Source organism: Mesocricetus auratus, unplaced genomic scaffold (genome assembly GCF_017639785.1).
Source record: "Mesocricetus auratus isolate SY011 unplaced genomic scaffold, BCM_Maur_2.0 Super-Scaffold_15014, whole genome shotgun sequence".
Classification (NCBI taxonomy): domain Eukaryota; kingdom Metazoa; phylum Chordata; class Mammalia; order Rodentia; family Cricetidae; genus Mesocricetus; species Mesocricetus auratus.
The window spans coordinates 84,400,691-84,422,629 of NW_024429186.1; the positions used below are offsets into that span (position 1 = coordinate 84,400,691).

Consider the following 21,939-nt stretch of genomic DNA (forward strand, 5'->3'; position numbering starts at 1 on the left):
ATAGTTCTAAACAATGGAGTCATTGCCCCCAGGTTTTTCCAAAGAGGGTAACTCCCAGCTGGGCTGTTGAAGGCCTGAAAGTGAGGTTGTCTGTGAGAGGATCCCTTTCTTTGAGCTGCAAAGTGGAAATCTTCACTTCAGGAGCTCAGTCTGCGTGTCCATGATGTTGAACATACAGATCTGAGAGACCGAGAAGTGTTGCCCACGTATCCACCACCCCATCCTTGATCCCTTCTCCATCCCAGTCATTACAATGCCAAGCATGAAAGCAAAACAAAACCACGGGACTGGAGCTGCACAGTCACTGACATTTACACTAGAGCGTTGTGACTTGAAAGTTTTGCAGATGGGCTGGAGAGTGGGAGGGTTGGGTGCCAGCAATCGTTAAGAGCAGCTGTGTGATAGTTGGAGGCCCAGAGGCTGCGGGTGGGTGGGACAGGACAGCCTGGAGAAGCTGTGGCAATCCCAGGTTGATGATGAATGGGCCCAGGCTCCAGCAGAGGCATCAAAGGCAGCGAGGTGGCCTCTGCTCATGTTGTAAATTGTCCAGCTCTTGGCTGAATGTGCTTTGCAAACTGTCCATGAACAGGAGGAGATCCACAAAGCGGTTGGGTAGTCACCTTTGTGTGCAGAGGGCACATGATCTGATGGCTGTGAGGGGAGAAGGGGCTCCCCTTGGAGGCAGGGACTGATACATGAGGGGGAGTGGCTTTCCAAGACACATGCTTGTGGGAAAAGGGCCAAGTGTCAGAGAACAATGAGAAGAGCATGTCAAAACTGCTGATGCTGCTTACTTCTTGTCTAGCAGTTATATCTTCAGCAGCACAGACAGCCTGAGCACAGACACAGAGAAAGAGAGAGACAGAAAGACAGAGAGAGACAGAGGGACAGACAGACAGACAGACACACACACACACACACACACACACACACACGCGCGCGCGCGCACGCGCATGCGCGCGCGAGCAGAGCAGAGAGACACACAAACAGACACAGAGAGATACACAGAGAAAGAGATGCCAGAGAGACAGACGGACACACACACAGAGACAGAGAAAGAGAGACACAGAGAGTGTGTGTGTGAGAGAGAATGTGCATGTGTGCACTCTGGCACCAGGATCCTGAATTCTTCAGGTGACACACTCTCCTAGGTCCACAGTGTGTAATCAAAGCTTAGGTCCACAAACATCCATGGCCTAGATATAATTATGTATTGATTGTGTTACTGGGGAGTTCACCAGAGATGATCACTCAGGCATCGTGTTCAGACAATTTAAAGTCTTTATCTAGTGACTGGGACCACATTCAAGTGTTCAGGAACCTGGGTAGAGCCCCAAGTGTCCAGAACATGGGTTTTTAAAAAGTAGAAACCATGTCCTCCACCTTGAGAGCTTTGCAAAAGTAAGCAGTTTGAAGCAAGCAGATTTTGTTTTGGTTTTTTGTTTTTACTTTTTCTTAATTTTTTTTTACATTCTCATCCCAGTTCCCCCTCCCTCCTTTCCATCCTTCCTTCCCCCCTCCTCCCATCTGCTCCTCAGAGAGGGTGAGGCCTCCCATAAGAAGTCTACTAAATCTGTCCCATCATCTCACTGAGGCAGGACCAAGGCACCTCCCCACCCCCACACCAAGGTATCTCTCCATATCGAATTAAGTCAGTTTGTACATTAGAGTTACATCTTGGACCCACTGCCAGTGGCCTCATATATTGTCTCAGTCACACCATTGTCACCTATATGAAGGAAGTCTAGTTCAGTCTTACACAGGTTCCCTGTTTGTCAGACCTGAGTCAGTGATCTCTCACTAGCTCGGGTCAGTTGATTCTGTGGGTTTCCCCATCATGGTCTTGACTCCTTTGTTCATATTATTACTCCTCCCTCACTTTGATTGTACTCCAGGAGCTTGGCCCATTGGTTAGTTGTGAATTTATGCATATGCTTCCATCTGTTTCTGAAAGAGGGTTCTAGCTTCTCTGAGGTTAAGAATTGTAGGCTGGGTATCTTTTGCTTAATGTCTGGTATCCACTTATGAGTGAGTACATACTATATTTGTCTTTCTGGTTTTGGGTTACCTCACTTAGGATGTTTTTTTTCTAGTTCGATGCATTCATTTGCCTGCAAATTTTAGGATGCCATTGTTTCTTAGCATTGAGTAGTACTCTATTGTGTAAATATACCACATTTTATTTATCCATTCTTCAGTTTAGGGGCATCTAAGTTGTTTCCAAGATCTGGCCGTTACAAATAATGTAGCTATGAACATAACTGAGCAAATGTCCTTGAGGTATGAATGTGCCCAACAGTGGTATTGCAGGGTCTTGAGGTAGGTTGATCCCTAGTTTTCTGAGAAATTGCCATATTGATTTCCACAGCAGCTGTACAAGTTTGTGTTCCCACGAGCAATGGAGGAGTGTCTCCCTTTCTCCACATCGTCTCCAGCATAAGCTGTCATTGGTGTTTTTTATCTTAGCCATTCTGATCGGTGTAAGATGGAATCTCAGAGTGGTTTTGATTTGCATTTCCCTGCTGATTAAGGATGTTGAGCATTTCCTTAAGTGTCTTTCTGCCTTTTGAGATTGTTCTGCTGAGAATTCTCCGTTTAGATCTGTACCCCATTTTTAAACTGGATTATGTGGTAGTTTGATTTATAGTTCCTTGAGTTCTTTGTATATTTTGGAGATCAGCCCTCTATCAGATGTTGGGTTGGTGAAGATCTTTTCTCATTCTGTAGGGAGCCGTTTTGTCTTGTCCACCGAGTTCTTTGTGAAGCAAGTAGTTTTAACAGAAGCTAAGATAACCCAAGGACATTGACCTTGGGTTCCTCCAGAGTTGGGTAACTTTGCACGGGATTCTCCGTCAAGGAAATCAGATTGTAGTTAAACCAGGGAAGAGCACACGGTGGAGGAAGCTCTGTGCTGTCTTGCCCCATCACAGGAACTTAGCTTTACAATGACCTTCACACAGACAGTGAGAAACCATGTCTGGAGGCTTTAACCGTCTTAGACAAGCCTTGACCCCCCCCTCCAAACTACTCTTTGCTCCCCTGTCAGATGAGGACACGTGCACAAAACTCTTGGAGATGCAGGAGAGCATTTTTCTTTTTGTTAATGTGAAAGAACACACAGTTAGTATTTAATAAGTGGTCCCTGTTTGAAGAACTGATGACTAAAACCATGGCATTGGACAGTGAAGGCAGAAGCAAATGGCAGAAGCTTTCTGCCAGGGTGGCCTTGTGGAGACACAGGGACACAGGTCTCTTTAGCAAGCAGATGATCTTACTGGCCACAGCTTAACACAATCCTTGCTCCATAGCTGCTGATCCAAAGTTCATTTTAGCAGTCACAAGAAGAGGTTGTGGAATATAGGAGGATACTTTGGTTGTGAGAGACACTGAGCTTTGGTACACAGGACTCTGAGGAACACACTGGAGATTTGTGGGAAGGGCATTCCAGAGTAGTGCCTGGGGCTAGAGCCTTGGTGGCCCCTCTGAGGGGCTTCCTGCTCTGGTGGGAGGAGGGCAAACAAGGAGCAACGAGGGCAGGGAGATGAGGTGGGAGAAGCTGAGGAGAGTCCTGTGGTCCAAAGTTGAGATGTCCTCAGGAGCAGGCTGCCATAACCTGACACTGTGTTAGACACAGACCGGAAGGACTCAAGGGCAGAAGTGGTGAGAGCAGTAAGGACCCGTGGAATTGAATATGTAGTAGAGGTATCCAGCCTCAGCTTGGGTCTGAAGGCTGATTTTCGCCATTTGTTAGAGGAAAATATTGAATTGTATCTTTTTTCCAGCATTATGTTGGCTGAAAGAGCAGCCAATGGAACGCTGCTTTTGGACCTGAACAAGTTCTGCTTTGACGATGACAGTGAAGCACCAAACAACAAATTCAACTTTACCACGCCATCTGGAGTGGGGAGCAGCAGCAGATTCTCACAGCATCCACCCGGCTCTGGGAGAATTGTGGTCAGTTCACGGTCATTGCCTGTAAAGAGAAGCTTTTTCCTTGAGAGGAGTCTTCCCGCCAGCCTGGTTCTAGAGCCGCATCAGTCCCAAATAAACACACAGGAGGCTATATTAATTAGGAAGCTGTTGGCCTTGCTTGTTTCTTACTGGCTAGCTCCGCTTTAAGTAATTACCCCATAATTGTTAATCTAAGTATGTCTCTTACTGGAGAATAGTTCCGGGCTCCTACCCCATGGCGTTACATCTTGAATCTTGTGTTTCTCCTTCCCAGAGTCCTCCTGGACTCCTAGTCCCACCTATCTAGATTCCTACTGGCCAGCAGTGCTTTATTGACAAATAACAGGACTTCCCACATCAACTGCCTCTTTAAAAGGACACTGGGGAAGCTATTCCAGCATGCATGGCACTTTTGCTACCCTGCAGAGAGAAGGCAGCCTCCCCTCAGAACCACAGTAACTGACAGACTTAACAGTGGCTGTGTGTTCCTGTCAGCTCTTTATTTCCCTCAGGCTTCCTTAAGCATCGTTCCTTATGCAGAGCGCTGCTAGAGGCTGATCTGCAGGTGCCTTTCATCTGCACGCCTGCTTAGTGAGCCGTTTGCACGCCTACTTAGCGAGCCATTTGCACGCCTGTTTAGCGAGCCTTTGCAGATGTGGCGGCGCCCTCTGTGCACAAGCTCTTCTGCTGTTTGAGTGCTCATTCCTCGAATGAGGCCCTTCAGTGCCATCTTGATAGATTCTGCATCACAGAGCCACCAGAGACCCCACAGAGACTACAGCAAGGAGGGGTGGAAAGTGCACTTAGGAGCAAAGGCAGGGCTAGGGCTGGGGGGATGGGCTTGATAGGGGCTCAGCAAGGTGTGTGGCGTCAGTTCCTACTGGGCTCCTGCCGCAGGGCACAGGAGAACACCAAGAAGGAAGGGCATGCCGAGGTCTCCAGGGGTCTTTCCCACAGGCCTCTGCGATGACAGCAAGCTGCCCGCCCCCTTTCTCCTCAGCCTACCTCCTTTTGTACCTACTGCCTATCTCCAGCTACCTTCAGTCCCTTACAAAAAGTCATAAAAAACAACCTGATTGTGATTTGGGGAAATTCACACTTTTCTTAGGTTCTTGGTTTATATCCACTATTTAAATTGTAGAAAACACTGTTGAACATCACCAGATAGGAGCAAATATTGTCAACATTTTGATATATTTTTCTTTTCTATGTGGTTTTATGTATCTCTATATATATTTGTATAAGCATGCTAAATAATGGAAACTATTCTATGTAAAGGACTTCATTTTCTACTTTCCTTAACTGATACGATGGCATGAACCTTGTTTGTTGGGCAATTGTGCTAGCTAGGCAGACATTTTTGGAGACAGATTTTTCTCCTCTGCTAAATTCTTCTGAGTAAGTTCTCTAGCTACACCAGAGAATGGCCATATCTCAAAGCTCCATAAACACCCCAGCAAATGGTTTTCTAAAGGATGTTGGCAATTTACAAATTCACTAACTGTATGAAAACCGATTTGTCACCCCAATGATATGACTGCTTATCCTGTGGAATCTATTATCTGTTTTGACCTAGTTAATTGGTGATCTAAATTATGAAAATCCAAGCAACCTAGCAGCTGGCAATAAGTACAGTGTGATAATCCAGGTGCAAGATGCTGCCCCGCCACACTACAAAAGTAAGTGTGCTTTGGCTTGATTCTTTGACATCTTCTTGAACATCAGTGCTTGAACTGCCTTAGGTATTTCTAGGCATTGGGCGCAGGGTTTCCTGTTACAAACACCAATCAGCTACTTCCTCCTTTTGACTGAAATACAGTGGGCCCCTGAGCCTCCATCTTGCTCCTTCCTACACAGCTTCACTGTTTCTGTCAGTGATTCCTAAGGAAATACAAACGCAGTCACCTCATGGCTTTCAACGGAGCTGCAGCAGTTGCATTTATATTTAAACGCCAGAGTTTGGCACACTGTGACACCCTTGCCTCCCCATCTGAATTTACCCTTTTCTAAACTGTGCTAATCACTGACAAATGGCCTGAGAGTCACAGAGTTTTATACCACAGTGCCTTTGCTTATAGCTACAACACTGCTGCCCGTTCCATACACTCCCCTAACACGGTCATAATTCCAACTTGTGTTGTTGATACTCTCCCAATACATCACTGTTCATATCGAAACTGTCTTCATCAACACCGTCCTAATCCACACTGTCCTCATCCTCACTGTCCTCATCCTCAATGTCCTCATCCACACTATCCTCATCCTCACTGTCCTCACACTCCTCATCCTCACTGTCCCCATCCACACTGTCATCATCCACACTGTACTCACTGTCCTCACTGTCACTGTATTCATCCTCACTGTCTCCACTGTCCTCATTCTCACTGTCCTTACTGTCCGCATCCTCACTGTCCTCACTGTCCTCATCCTCAATGGCCTCACTGGCCTTATCCACACTGTCCTCATCCATACTGTCCTCATCCTCAATGTCTACATCCAGACTGTCCTCACTGTCCTCATCCACACTGTCTTCACTGTCCTCATCCTCACTGTCTTCATCCTCACTGTCCTCATCCACACTGTCCTCAATGTCCTCAACCACACTGTCCTCATCCTCAATGTCCACATCCACACTGTCCTCAATGTCCTCAACCACACTGTCCTCATCCTCACTGTCCCCATACACAACGTCTACATCCAGACTGTCCTCACTGTCCTCATCCACACTGTCTTCACTGTCCTCATCCTCACTGTACTCACTGTGCGCAACCTCACTGTCCTCATCCTCACTGTCCTCATACTAACTGTCCTAATTTTTACTGTTGTCATCCTCACTGTCCTCATCCATAGTGGCCTCATCCATACTGTCCTCATCCTCAATGTCCACATCCACACTGTCCTCAATGTCCTCAACCACACTGTCCTCATCCTCACTGTCCCCATCCACAATGCCCTCAACCTCCTCATCCTCACTGTTCTCAACCACACTGTCCTCACTGTCCTCATCCACACTGTCCTCATCCTCACTGTCCAGATCCACACTGTCCTCACTGTCCTCATCCTCACTGTCCTCATCTTCAGGTCCTCATCCTCTCTGTCCTCATCCTCACTATCCTCATCCACACTGTCCTCATCCTCATGTCCTCATCCTCACTGTCCTCATCCACACTGTCCTCATCCTCACTGTCCTCATCCACACTGTCCTCACAGTCCTCATCCTCACTATCCTCACCGTCTTCATCGACTTCGTCCTCATCCACACTGTCCTCAATGTCCTCATCCTCACTGTTCTCATCCACACTGTCCTAAATGTCCTCATCCACACTGTCCTCATCTTCAATGTCCTCATCCTCACTGTCCTCATCCACACTGTCCTCATCCTCACTGTCCTCATCCACACTGTCCTCATCCTCACTGTCCTCATCCTCAATGTCCTCATCCACACTGTCCTCATCTTCAATGTCCTCATCCCCACGGTCCTCATCCACATTGTGCTCACTGTCCTCATCCACACTGTTCTCACTGTCCTCATCCTCACTGTCCTAATCCACACTGTCCTCATCCTCACTGTCCTCATCCTCACTGTCCTCACTGTCCTCAACCACACTGTCCTCATCCTCAATGTCCTCACTGTCCTCATCCTCACTGTCCTCATCCTCACTGTCCTCATCCACACTGTCCTCACTGTCCTCATGCACACCATCCTCACTGTCCTCATCCACTCTTTCATCATCCACACTGTCCTCACTGTCCTCATCCTCACTGTCCTCTTCCACACTGTCCTCCTCCACACTGTCCTCATCCTCACTGTCCTCATCCACACTGTCCTCATCCTCACTGTCCTCATCCACAGTGTCCTCACTGTCCTCATAGACACCATCCTCACTGTCCTCATCCACTCTTTCCTCATCCACACTGTCCTCACTGTCCTCATCCTCACTGTCCTCTTCCACACTGTCCTCCTCCACACTGTCCTCATCCTCACTGTCCTCATCCACACTGTCCTCATCCTCACTGTCCTCATCCACAGTGTCCTCACTGTCCTCATCCTCACTGTCCTCATCCACAGTGTCCTTACCCACACCGTTCCTTATCCTCACTGTCCTCATCCACACTGTCCTCATTCTCACTGTCCTCATCCTCACTGTCCTCATCCACACTGTCCTCATTCTCACTGTCCTCATCCTCACTGTCCTCATCCACACTGTCCTCATCCTCACTGTCCTCATCTACACTGTCCTCATTCACACTGTCCTCATCCTCACTGTCCTCACTGTCCTCATCCACACTGTCCTCTCTGTCCTTGTCCTCACTGTCCTCAATGTCCTCATGCACACTTTCCTCACTTCCTCATCCTCACTCTCCTTACCCTCTCTGTCCTCAACCACACTGTTCTCATCCTCACTATCCTCATCCTCACTGTTCTCATCCACACTGTCATCATCCATACTGTACTCACAGTCCTCATATTCACTGTCTTCATCCTCAGTCTCCTCACTGTTCCCATCCACATTGTCCTCACTGTCCTCACTGTCCTCATCCTCCCTGTCCTAATCCACACTGTCCTCACTGTTCTCATCCACACTGTCCTCATCCTCAATGTCCTCAGTGTCCTCATCCTCACTGTCCTCATCCATACTGTTGTCACTGTCCTCATTACACTGTCCTCACTGTCCTCATCCTCACTGTCCTCATCCACACTGTCCTCATCCACACTGTCCTCATCCACACTGTCCTCATCCTCACTGACCTCATCCACACTGTCCTAACTGTCCTCATCCACAACGTCCTCATCCTCAATGTCCTCATCCTCACTGTCCTCAATGTGCTCACCCTAACTGTCCTCATTGTCACTGTTCTCATCCACACTGTCCTCAATGTCCTCATCCACACTGTCCTCATCCTCACTGTCCTCATCCTCACTGTCCTCACTGTCCTCAACCACACTGTCCTCATCCTCAATGTCCTCACTGTCCTCATCCTAACTGTCCTCATCCACACTGTCCTCATACTCACTGTTCTCATCCACACTGTCCTCACTGTCCTCATCCACACTGTCCTCATCCACACTGTCCTCATCCACACTGTACTCACTGTCCTCACTGTTACTGTCTTCATCCTCACTGTCTCCACTGTCCTCATTCTCACTATCCTCACTGTCCTCATCCTCAATGGCATCACTGGTCTTATCCACATTGTCCTCATGCATTCTGTCCTCATCCTCAATGTCTACATACAGACTGTCCACACTGTTCTCATCCGCACTGTCTTCACTGTCCTCATCCTCACTGTCTTCATCCTCACTGTCCTCATCCACACTGTTTTCATCCTCATTGTCCTCATCCACACTGTACTCACTGTGCGCATCCTCACTGTCCTCTACCTCACTGTCCTCGTGCTAACTGTCCTAATTTTTATTGTTGTCATCCACACTGTCCTCATTTTCTCTGTCTTCATACTCACTGTCCTCATCCATAGTGGCCTCCTTGTCCTCATCCACACTCTCCTCATCCATACTGTCCTCATCCTCAATGTCCACATCCACACTGTCCTAAATGTCCTCAACCACACTGTCCTCATCCTCACTGTCCCCATCCACAATGTCCTCACTCTCTTCATCCTCAATGTTCTCATCCACACTGTCCTCACTGTCCTCATCCACACTGTCCTCATCCTCACTGTCCCCATTCACACTGTCCTCACTGTCCTCATCCTCACTGTCCTCATCCACACTGTCATCTCTGTCCTCATGCTCACTGTCCTCATCCACACTGTCCTTACTGCCCTCATCATCACTGTCCTCATGCACACTGTCCTCACAGTCCTCATCCTCACTGTCCTCATCCACACTGTCCTAACTGTCCTCATCCACACTGCCCTCACTTTCCTCATCCACACTGTCCTTATCCACACTACCCTCATCCACACTGTCCTCACTGTCCTCATCCCCCCTGTCCTCATCCACACAGTCCTCATATTCATTGTCCTCATCCACACCGTCCTCACTGTCCTCATTCTCATTGTCCTCATCCACACTGCCCTATTCCTCACTGTTCCCATCCACACTGTCCTCTCTGTCCGTAACCTTTCTGTCCTCATCCTACTGTCCTCATCCTCACTGTCCTCATCTACACTGTCATCACTGTCCTCATTCTCACTGTCCACATCTTCACGGTCCTCATCCACACTGTCCTCATCCTCACTGTCCTCATCCTCACTGTCCTTATCCTCACTGTCATATTCCTCACTGTCCTCATCCACACTGTACTCACTGTCCTCATCCACACTGTCCTCAGTGTCCTCATCCACAGTGTCCTCATCCTCCCTGTCCTCATCCTCACTGTTCTAATCCACACTATCCTCATGCTCACTGTCCTCTCTGTCCTCATCCTCACTGTCCTCAATATCCTCATGCACACTTTCCTCACTTCGTCATCCTCACTGTTCTCACTGTCCTCATCCTCACTGTCCTCATCCTCACTGTTCTCATCCACAATGTCCTCCCTGTCCTCAACCACACTGTCCACATCCACACTTTCCTCATCCTCACTGTCCTCATCCTCACTGTCCTCATTCTCACTGTCCTCTTCCTCACGGTCCTCATCCACACCGTCCTCACTGTCCTCATCCTCACTGTCCTCATCCACTCTCTCCTCATCCACACTGTCCTCACTGTCCTCATGCTCACTGTCCTCTTCCACACTGTCCTCATCGACACTGTCCTCACTCTCCTCATCCTCACTGTCCTCATTCACAATGTCCTCATCCTCACTGTCCTCATCCAAACTGTCCTCACTGTCCTCATCCTCACCATCCATACTGTGCGCATCCACTCTTTCCTCATCCACAGTGTCCTCACTGTCCTCATCCACACTGTCTTCATCCTGACTGTCCTCACCCACAGTGTCCTCATCCTCACTGTCCTCATCCACACTGTCGTCATACACACTGTCCTCATTCATACAGTACTCATCCACACTGTCCTGACTCTTCTCATCCTCACGGTCCTCATAATCACTGTCCTCATCCTCAATGTCCTCATCCACACAGTACTCTCTGTCCTCAACCACACTGTTCTCATCCTCACTATCCTCATCCTCACTGTTCTCATCCACACTGTCATCATCCATACTGTACTCACAGTCCTCACATTCACTGTCTTCATCCTCAGTGTCCTCACTGTTCTCATCCACACTGTCCTCACTGTCCTCATCCTCACTGTCCTAATCCACACTGTCCTCACTGTTCTCATCCACACTGTCCTCATCCTCAATGTCCTCAGTGTCCTCATCCTCACTGTCCTCATCCATACTGTTGTCACTGTCCTCATTCCACTGTCCTCACTGTCCTCATCCTCATTGTCCTCATCCACACTGTCCTCATCCACCCTGTCCTCATCCACACTGTCCTCATCCTCACTGACCTCATCCACACTGTCCTAACTGTCCTCATCCACAAAGTCCTCATCCTCAATGTCCTCATCCTCACTGTCCTCAATGTGCTCATCCTAACTGACCTCATTGTCACTGTTCTCATCCACACTGTCCTCACTGTCCTCATTCTCACAGTCCTCATCCACACTGTCCTCATCCTCACTGTCCTCATCCACACTGGCCTCATTCACACTCTCCTCACAGTCCTCTTCTTCACCGTCCTCACTGTCCTCATCCTCACTGTTCTCATCCTCACTGTCCTCATCCTCAATGTCCTCATCCTCACTGTCCTCATCCACACTGTCCTCATCCTCAATGTCCTCACTGTCCTCATCCTCACTGTCCTCTTCCATACTGTCCTCACTGTCCTCATTACACTCTCCTCACTGTCCTCATCCACACTGTTCGTCCACACTGTCCTCATACTCACTGTTCTCATCCACACTGTCCTCACTGTCCTCATCCACACTGTCCTCATCCACACTGCCCTCATCCACACTGGCATCATTTACACTCTTTTCACTGTCCTCATCTTCAATGTCCTCACGGTCCTAATCCACACTGTCCTCATCCTCACTGGCTGATTGTCCTCATCCTCACTGTCCTAATCCACACTGTACTCATCCAGATAATTCTCACTGTCCTCATCCTCACTGTCCTCATCCACTCTTTCCTCATCCACACTGTCCTCACTGTCCTCATCCTCACTGTCCTCTCTCACACTGTCCTCATTCACACTGTCCTCACTGTCCTCATCCTCACTGACCTCATCCACACTGTCCTCATCCTCACTGTCCTCATCCACACTGTCCTCATCCTCACTGTCTTCACTGTCCTCATCCACACTGTCCTCATCCTCATTGTCCTCACTGTCCTCATCCGAACTGTCCTCATCCATACTCTACTCACTGTCCACATTACACTGCCCTCACTGTCCTCATCCTCACAGTCCTCATCCACACTGTTGTCATCCACACTGTCCTCACTGTCCTTATCCTCACTCTCCTCATCTACATTGTCCTCATCTACTCTGTCCTCACTGTCCTCATCCACACTGTCCTCATCCTCACTGTCCTCATCCACACTGTCCTCACTGTGCTCATCCTCACTGTACTAATCCTCACTGTTCTCATCCACACTGTCCTCACTGTCCTCATCCTCACTGTCCTCATCCACACTGTCCTCATCCATGCTGGCCTCATTTACACTTTACTCACTGTCCTCATCTTCACTGTCCTCACGGTCCTCATCCACATTGTGCTTACTGTCCTCATCCACACTGTCCTCACTGTCCTCATCCATACTGTCCTCATCCTCACTGTCTCAATGTCCTCATCCTCACTGTCCTAATCCACACAGTCCTCATTCAGACTATCTTCACTGTCTTCATCCTCACTGTCCTCATCCACTCTTTCCTCATCTACACTGTCCTCACTGTCCTCCTCCTCACTGTCCTCATCCACACTGTCCTAACTGTCCTCATCCACACTGCCCTCACTTTCCTCATCCACACTGTCCTTATCCACACTACCCTCATCCACACTGTCCTCACTGTCCTCATCCCCCCTGTCCTCATCCACACAGTCCTCATATTCATTGTCCTCATCCACACCGTCCTCACTGTCCTCATTCTCATTGTCCTCATCCACACTGCCCTATTCCTCACTGTTCCCATCCACACTGTCCTCTCTGTCCGTAACCTTTCTGTCCTCATCCTACTGTCCTCATCCTCACTGTCCTCATCTACACTGTCATCACTGTCCTCATTCTCACTGTCCACATCTTCACGGTCCTCATCCACACTGTCCTCATCCTCACTGTCCTCATCCTCACTGTCCTTATCCTCACTGTCATATTCCTCACTGTCCTCATCCACACTGTACTCACTGTCCTCATCCACACTGTCCTCAGTGTCCTCATCCACAGTGTCCTCATCCTCCCTGTCCTCATCCTCACTGTTCTAATCCACACTATCCTCATGCTCACTGTCCTCTCTGTCCTCATCCTCACTGTCCTCAATATCCTCATGCACACTTTCCTCACTTCGTCATCCTCACTGTTCTCACTGTCCTCATCCTCACTGTCCTCATCCTCACTGTTCTCATCCACAATGTCCTCCCTGTCCTCAACCACACTGTCCACATCCACACTTTCCTCATCCTCACTGTCCTCATCCTCACTGTCCTCATTCTCACTGTCCTCTTCCTCACGGTCCTCATCCACACCGTCCTCACTGTCCTCATCCTCACTGTCCTCATCCACTCTCTCCTCATCCACACTGTCCTCACTGTCCTCATGCTCACTGTCCTCTTCCACACTGTCCTCATCGACACTGTCCTCACTCTCCTCATCCTCACTGTCCTCATTCACAATGTCCTCATCCTCACTGTCCTCATCCAAACTGTCCTCACTGTCCTCATCCTCACCATCCATACTGTGCGCATCCACTCTTTCCTCATCCACAGTGTCCTCACTGTCCTCATCCACACTGTCTTCATCCTGACTGTCCTCACCCACAGTGTCCTCATCCTCACTGTCCTCATCCACACTGTCGTCATACACACTGTCCTCATTCATACAGTACTCATCCACACTGTCCTGACTCTTCTCATCCTCACGGTCCTCATAATCACTGTCCTCATCCTCAATGTCCTCATCCACACAGTACTCTCTGTCCTCAACCACACTGTTCTCATCCTCACTATCCTCATCCTCACTGTTCTCATCCACACTGTCATCATCCATACTGTACTCACAGTCCTCACATTCACTGTCTTCATCCTCAGTGTCCTCACTGTTCTCATCCACACTGTCCTCACTGTCCTCATCCTCACTGTCCTAATCCACACTGTCCTCACTGTTCTCATCCACACTGTCCTCATCCTCAATGTCCTCAGTGTCCTCATCCTCACTGTCCTCATCCATACTGTTGTCACTGTCCTCATTCCACTGTCCTCACTGTCCTCATCCTCATTGTCCTCATCCACACTGTCCTCATCCACCCTGTCCTCATCCACACTGTCCTCATCCTCACTGACCTCATCCACACTGTCCTAACTGTCCTCATCCACAAAGTCCTCATCCTCAATGTCCTCATCCTCACTGTCCTCAATGTGCTCATCCTAACTGACCTCATTGTCACTGTTCTCATCCACACTGTCCTCACTGTCCTCATTCTCACAGTCCTCATCCACACTGTCCTCATCCTCACTGTCCTCATCCACACTGGCCTCATTCACACTCTCCTCACAGTCCTCTTCTTCACCGTCCTCACTGTCCTCATCCTCACTGTTCTCATCCTCACTGTCCTCATCCTCAATGTCCTCATCCTCACTGTCCTCATCCACACTGTCCTCATCCTCAATGTCCTCACTGTCCTCATCCTCACTGTCCTCTTCCATACTGTCCTCACTGTCCTCATTACACTCTCCTCACTGTCCTCATCCACACTGTTCGTCCACACTGTCCTCATACTCACTGTTCTCATCCACACTGTCCTCACTGTCCTCATCCACACTGTCCTCATCCACACTGCCCTCATCCACACTGGCATCATTTACACTCTTTTCACTGTCCTCATCTTCAATGTCCTCACGGTCCTAATCCACACTGTCCTCATCCTCACTGGCTGATTGTCCTCATCCTCACTGTCCTAATCCACACTGTACTCATCCAGATAATTCTCACTGTCCTCATCCTCACTGTCCTCATCCACTCTTTCCTCATCCACACTGTCCTCACTGTCCTCATCCTCACTGTCCTCTCTCACACTGTCCTCATTCACACTGTCCTCACTGTCCTCATCCTCACTGACCTCATCCACACTGTCCTCATCCTCACTGTCCTCATCCACACTGTCCTCATCCTCACTGTCTTCACTGTCCTCATCCACACTGTCCTCATCCTCATTGTCCTCACTGTCCTCATCCGAACTGTCCTCATCCATACTCTACTCACTGTCCACATTACACTGCCCTCACTGTCCTCATCCTCACAGTCCTCATCCACACTGTTGTCATCCACACTGTCCTCACTGTCCTTATCCTCACTCTCCTCATCTACATTGTCCTCATCTACTCTGTCCTCACTGTCCTCATCCACACTGTCCTCATCCTCACTGTCCTCATCCACACTGTCCTCACTGTGCTCATCCTCACTGTACTAATCCTCACTGTTCTCATCCACACTGTCCTCACTGTCCTCATCCTCACTGTCCTCATCCACACTGTCCTCATCCATGCTGGCCTCATTTACACTTTACTCACTGTCCTCATCTTCACTGTCCTCACGGTCCTCATCCACATTGTGCTTACTGTCCTCATCCACACTGTCCTCACTGTCCTCATCCATACTGTCCTCATCCTCACTGTCTCAATGTCCTCATCCTCACTGTCCTAATCCACACAGTCCTCATTCAGACTATCTTCACTGTCTTCATCCTCACTGTCCTCATCCACTCTTTCCTCATCTACACTGTCCTCACTGTCCTCCTCCTCACTGTCCTCATCCACACTGTCCTCATCCGGACTGTCCTCACTGTCCTCATCCTCACTGTCCTCATCCACACTGTCCTCATCCTCACTGTCCTCATCCACACTGTCCTCACTGTCCTCATTACACTGTCCTCACATTCCTCATCCACACTGTCCTCATAATCACTGTTCTCATCCTCATTGTCCTCACTGTCCTCATCCTCACTGTCCTCATCCATACTCTCCTCACTGTCCTCATTACACTGTCCTCACTGTCCCCATCCTCACTGTCCTCATCCACACTGTTGTCTTCCACACTGTCCTCACTGTCCTTATCCTCACTCTCCTCATCCACATTGTCCTCATCAACTCTGTCCTCACTGTCCTCATCCACACTGTCCTCATTGTCCTCATCCACACTGTCCTCACTGTGCTCATCCTCACTGTCCTAATCCTCACTGTTCTCATCCACATTGTCCTCACTGTCCTCATCCTCACTGTTCTTATCCGCACTGTCCTCATCCATGCTGGCCTCATTTACACTCTTCTCACTGTCCTCATCTTCACTGTCCTCACGGTCCTCATCCACATTGTGCTCACTGACCTCATCCACACTGTCCTCACTGTCCTCATCCATACTGTCCTCATCCTCACTGTCTCAATGTCCTCATACTCACTGTCCTAATCCACACTGTCCTCATTCAGACTATCATCACTGTCCTCATCCTCACTGTCCTCATCCACTCTTTCCTCATCTACACTGTCCTCACTGTCCTCTTCCTCACTGTCCTCATCCACACTGTCCTCATACGCACTGTCCTCACTGTCCTCATCCTCACTGTCCTTATCCACACTGTCCTCATTCTCACTGTTCTCATCCACACTGTCCTCACTGTCCTCATTACACTGTCATCACTGTCCTCATCCACACTGTCCTCATAATCACTGTTCTCATCCACATTGTCCTCACTGTCCTCATCCACACTGTCCTCATCCACATTGTCCTCATCCACACTGGCATCATTTACACTCTTCTCACTGTCCTCATCTTCACTGTCCTCACGGTCCTCATCCACACTATCCTCATCCTCACTGGCTGACTGTCCTCATCCTCACTGTCCTCATCCTCACTGTCCTCATCCACTCTTTCCTGATCCACACTGTCCTCTATGTCCTCATCCTCACTGTCCTCTTCCACACTGTTCTCATCCAACCTGTCCTCACTGTCCTCAACCTCACCATCCTCACTGTCCGCATCCACTCTTTCCTCATCCACAGTGTCCTCACTGTCCTTATCCACACTGCCCTCATCCTCAATGTCCTCTTCCACACTCTCCTCATCCTCACTGTTCTCATCCACAATGTCCTCACCCACACCGTTCCTTATCCTTACTGTCCTCACTGTCCTCATCCTCACTGTCCTCATCCTCACTGTCCTCATCCTCACTGTCCCCATCCTCACTGTCCTCATCCTCACTCTCCTCATCCACACTGTCCTGACTGTCCTCATCCTCACACTCTTCATCCTCACTGACCTTTCCTCATTGTCCTCATCTACACTGTCCTCACTGCCCTCATCCATACTGTCCTCATCCTCAATGTCCTCACTGTCCTCATCCTCCCTGTCCTCATCCATACTGTCCTAACTGTCCTCATAACACTTTCCTCACCGTCCTCATCCACACTGTCCTCATCCACTCTGTCCTCACTGTCCTCATCCTCACTGTCCTCATCCACACTGTCCTCATCCACACTGGCCTCATCCACACTGTCCTCATCCACACTGGCCTCATTTACACTCTGCTCACTGTCCTCATCTTCACTGTCCTCACTGTCCTCATCTACACTGTACTCACTGTCCTCATCCACACTGTCCTCAGTGTCCTCATCCACAGTGTCCTCATCCTCCTTGTCCTCATCTTCACTATTCTAATCCACACTATCCTCATGCACACTGTCCTCATCCTCACTGTTCTCATCCACACTCTCCTCACTGTCCTCATCCTCACTGTCCTCATCCCCAGTGTCATCTTCCTCACTTTCCTCATCCACACTGTACTCACTGTCCTCATCCACTCTGTCCTCAGTGTCCTCATCCACAGTGTCCTCATCCTCCCTGTCCTCATCTTCACTGTTCTAATCGACACTATCCTCATGCACACTGTCCTCATCCTCACTGTTCTCATCCACACTCTCCTCACTGTCCTCATGCTCACTGTCCTAATCCTCAGTGTCATCTTCCTCACTTTCCTCATCCACAGTGTACTCACTGTCCTCATCCACTCTGTCCTCAGTGTCCTCATCCACAGTGTCCTCATCCTCCCTGTCCTCATCTTCTCTGTTCTAATCCACAGTATCCTCATGCACACTGTCCTCATCCTCACTGTTCTTATCCACACTCTCCTCACTGTCCTCATCCTCACTGTCCTCATCCACACTGTCCTCCCTGTCCTCATCCACACTGTCCTCATCCACAGTGATGTCATCTGCACTGTCCTCCCGCTCCTCAACCAACTGTCCTCATCCACACTTTCCTCATCCTCACTGTCCCCATCCTCACTGTCCTCATCCTCACTCTCCTCATCCACACTGTCCTCACTGTCCTCATCCTCACTGTCCTCTTCCTCACTGTCCTCCTCAACACTGTCCTCATCCTCAATGTCCTCACTGTCCTCATCCACACTGTCCTCATCCACTCTGTCCTCACTGTCCTCATCCTCACAGTCCTCATCCACACTGTCCTCATCCACACTGTCTCATCCTCACTGTTCTCAGACACACTGTCCTCATCCACTCTGTCCTCACTGTCCTCATCCTCACTGTCCTCATCTACATTGTCCTCATCCACACTGGCCTCATTTACACTCTTCTCAACGTCCTCATCTTCACTGTCCTCACGGTCCTCATCCACATTGTGCTCACTGTCCTCATGCTCACTATCCTCATCCACACTGTCCTCATACTCACTGTCCTCATCCACACTGTTCTCACTGTCCTCATCCACACCATCCTCACTGTCCTCATCCACTCTTTCCGCATCCACACTGTCCTCACTGTCCTCATCCTCACTGTCCTCTTCCACACTGTCCTCATCCACACTGTCCTCACTGTCATCCTCACTGTCCTCATCCACACTGCTCTCATCCTCACTGTCCTCATCCACACTGTCCTCACTGTCCTCATCTTCACCACCCTCACAGTCTGCATCCACTTTTCCTCATCCACAGTGTCCTCACTGTCCTCATCCTCACTGTCCTCATCCTCACTGTCCTCTTCCACACTCTTCTCATCCTCACTGTCCTCATCCACAGTGTCCTCAACCACACCGTTCCTTATCCTCACTGTCCTCACTGTTCTCATTCACACTGTCGTCATCCTCACTGTTCTCATCCTCACTGTCCTCATCCACACTGTCCTCATCCTCACTGTCCTCATCTACACTGTCCTCATTCAACTGTCTTCATCCTCTCTGTCCTCACTGTCTTCATCCACACTGTCCTCTCTGTCCTCATCCTCACTGTCCTCAATGTCCTCATGCACACTTTCCTCACTTCCTCATCCTCACTCTCCTCATCCTCACTGTCCTCATCTTCACTGTCCTCATCCTCCCTGTCCTCATCCACACTGTCCTCATCCACGCTCTCCTTATTCACAGTGATCTCATCCACACTGTCCTCCCTCTCCTCAACCACACCTTCCTCATCCACACTTTCCTCATCCTCCCTGTCCCCATCCTCACTGTCCTCATTCTCACTGTCCTCATCCACACTGTCCTCACTGTCCTCATCCTCACTGTCTGCATCCTCACTGACCTTTCCTCACTGTCCTCATCCACACTGTCCTCATTGCCCTCATCCACACTGTCCTCATCCTCAATGTCCTCACTGTCCACATCCACACTGTCCTCACTGTCCTCATTACACTGTCCTCACTGTCCTCATCCACACTGCACTCATCCACTCTGTCCTCACTGTCCTCATCCACACTGTCCTCATCCACACTGTCCTAATCCACACTGTCCTCATCCACACTGTCTCCACTGTCCTTATCTTCACTGTCCTCACTGTCCTCATCCACACTGTACTCACTGTCCTCATCCACACTTTCCTCACTGTCCTCATCCGCAGTGTCCTCATCCTCCCTGTCCTCATCTTCACTGTTCCAAACCACACTATCCTCATGCTCACTGTCCTCATCCACACTGTCTCCACTGTCCTTATCTTCACTGTCCTCTCTGTCCTCATCCTCACTGTCCTCAATGTCCTCATGCACACTTTCCTCACTTCCTCATCCTCACTGTCCTCATCCTCACTGTCCTCACTGTCCTCATCCTCACTGTCCTCATCCTCACTGTCCTCATCCACACTGTCCTCCCTGTCCTCATCCACACTGTCCTCATCCACAGTGATCTCATCCACACTGTCCTCCCTCTCCTCAACCACACTTTCCTCATCCTCACTGTCCCCATCCTCCCTGTCCCCATCCTCACTGTCCTCATTCTCACTGTCCTCATCCACACTGTCCTCATCCACACTGTCCTCCCTGTCCTCATCCACACTGTCCTCATCCACAGTGATCTCATCCACACTGTCCTCCCTCTCCTCAACCACACTTTCCTCATCCTCACTGTCCCCATCCTCCCTGTCCCCATCCTCACTGTCCTCATCCTCACTGTCCTCATCCTCACTGTCCTCATCCACACTGTCCTCCCTGTCCTCATCCACACTGTCCTCATCCTACACTGTCTCCATCTCACCGTCCTTATACCTCACTTTCCTCATCCTCCTGTCATCACTGTCCTCATCTCACTGTTCTCATCCACACTGTCTCACTGTCCTCATCTCATCTGCTCATCCGCAGTGTCCTCATCCTCCCTGTCCTCATCTTCACTGTTCCAAAACCACACACTATCCTCATGCTCACTGTCCTCATCCACACTGTCTTCCTATCTCTTCCTTTGTCTCTCATCTCATTGTTTTCTTTTTCGATACTATTGTCTCTATATCTATACTTGTTCTTTACTTATTCATCTCCTCCATCTTACTAGTCTCATCACCTGTCCTCATCCTCTCCTCCTCTTCCACACTGTCCTCATCCCCATCCACACTGTCCCCACTGCTCATCCCCTCCTGTCCCCATCCTCACTGTCCTCGCTCTCATCCTCACTGTCCTCATCCACACTGTCCTCACTGTCCTCATCTTCACCACCCTCACAGTCTGCATCCACTTTTCCTCATCCACAGTGTCCTCACTGTCCTCATCCTCACTGTCCTCATCCTCACTGTCCTCTTCCACACTCTTCTCATCCTCACTGTCCTCATCCACAGTGTCCTCAACCACACTGTTCCTTATCCTCACTGTCCTCACTGTTCTCATTCACACTGTCGTCATCCTCACTGTTCTCATCCTCACTGTCCTCATCCACACTGTCCTCATCCTCACTGTCCTCATCTACACTGTCCTCATTCAACTGTCTTCATCCTCTCTGTCCTCACTGTCTTCATCCACACTGTCCTCTCTGTCCTCATCCTCACTGTCCTCAATGTCCTCATGCACACTTTCCTCACTTCCTCATCCTCACTCTCCTCATCCTCACTGTCCTCATCTTCACTGTCCTCATCCTCCCTGTCCTCATCCACACTGTCCTCATCCACGCTCTCCTTATTCACAGTGATCTCATCCACACTGTCCTCCCTCTCCTCAACCACACCTTCCTCATCCACACTTTCCTCATCCTCCCTGTCCCCATCCTCACTGTCCTCATTCTCACTGTCCTCATCCACACTGTCCTCACTGTCCTCATCCTCACTGTCTGCATCCTCACTGACCTTTCCTCACTGTCCTCATCCACACTGTCCTCATTGCCCTCATCCACACTGTCCTCATCCTCAATGTCCTCACTGTCCACATCCACACTGTCCTCACTGTCCTCATTACACTGTCCTCACTGTCCTCATCCACACTGCACTCATCCACTCTGTCCTCACTGTCCTCATCCACACTGTCCTCATCCACACTGTCCTAATCCACACTGTCCTCATCCACACTGTCTCCACTGTCCTTATCTTCACTGTCCTCACTGT

At 49.5% G+C, this 21,939-nt stretch overlaps 1 protein-coding gene across 7 annotated transcripts in view; it reads left to right on the plus strand.

Annotated features, from left to right (window-relative positions):
• Cdhr3 (cadherin related family member 3) overlaps nt 1-21,939 on the plus strand; it is a 136,546-nt gene that overhangs the window by 43,377 nt on the left and 71,230 nt on the right. For all 7 annotated transcript variants that reach the window (XM_040743291.1, XM_040743292.1, XM_013117833.3 and 4 more), the window contains exons 9-10: nt 3,783-3,954; nt 5,528-5,630. In XM_040743291.1, coding sequence (XP_040599225.1) covers nt 3,783-3,954; nt 5,528-5,630 — 275 coding nt within the window. The remainder of the gene's footprint in view (nt 1-3,782; nt 3,955-5,527; nt 5,631-21,939) is intronic.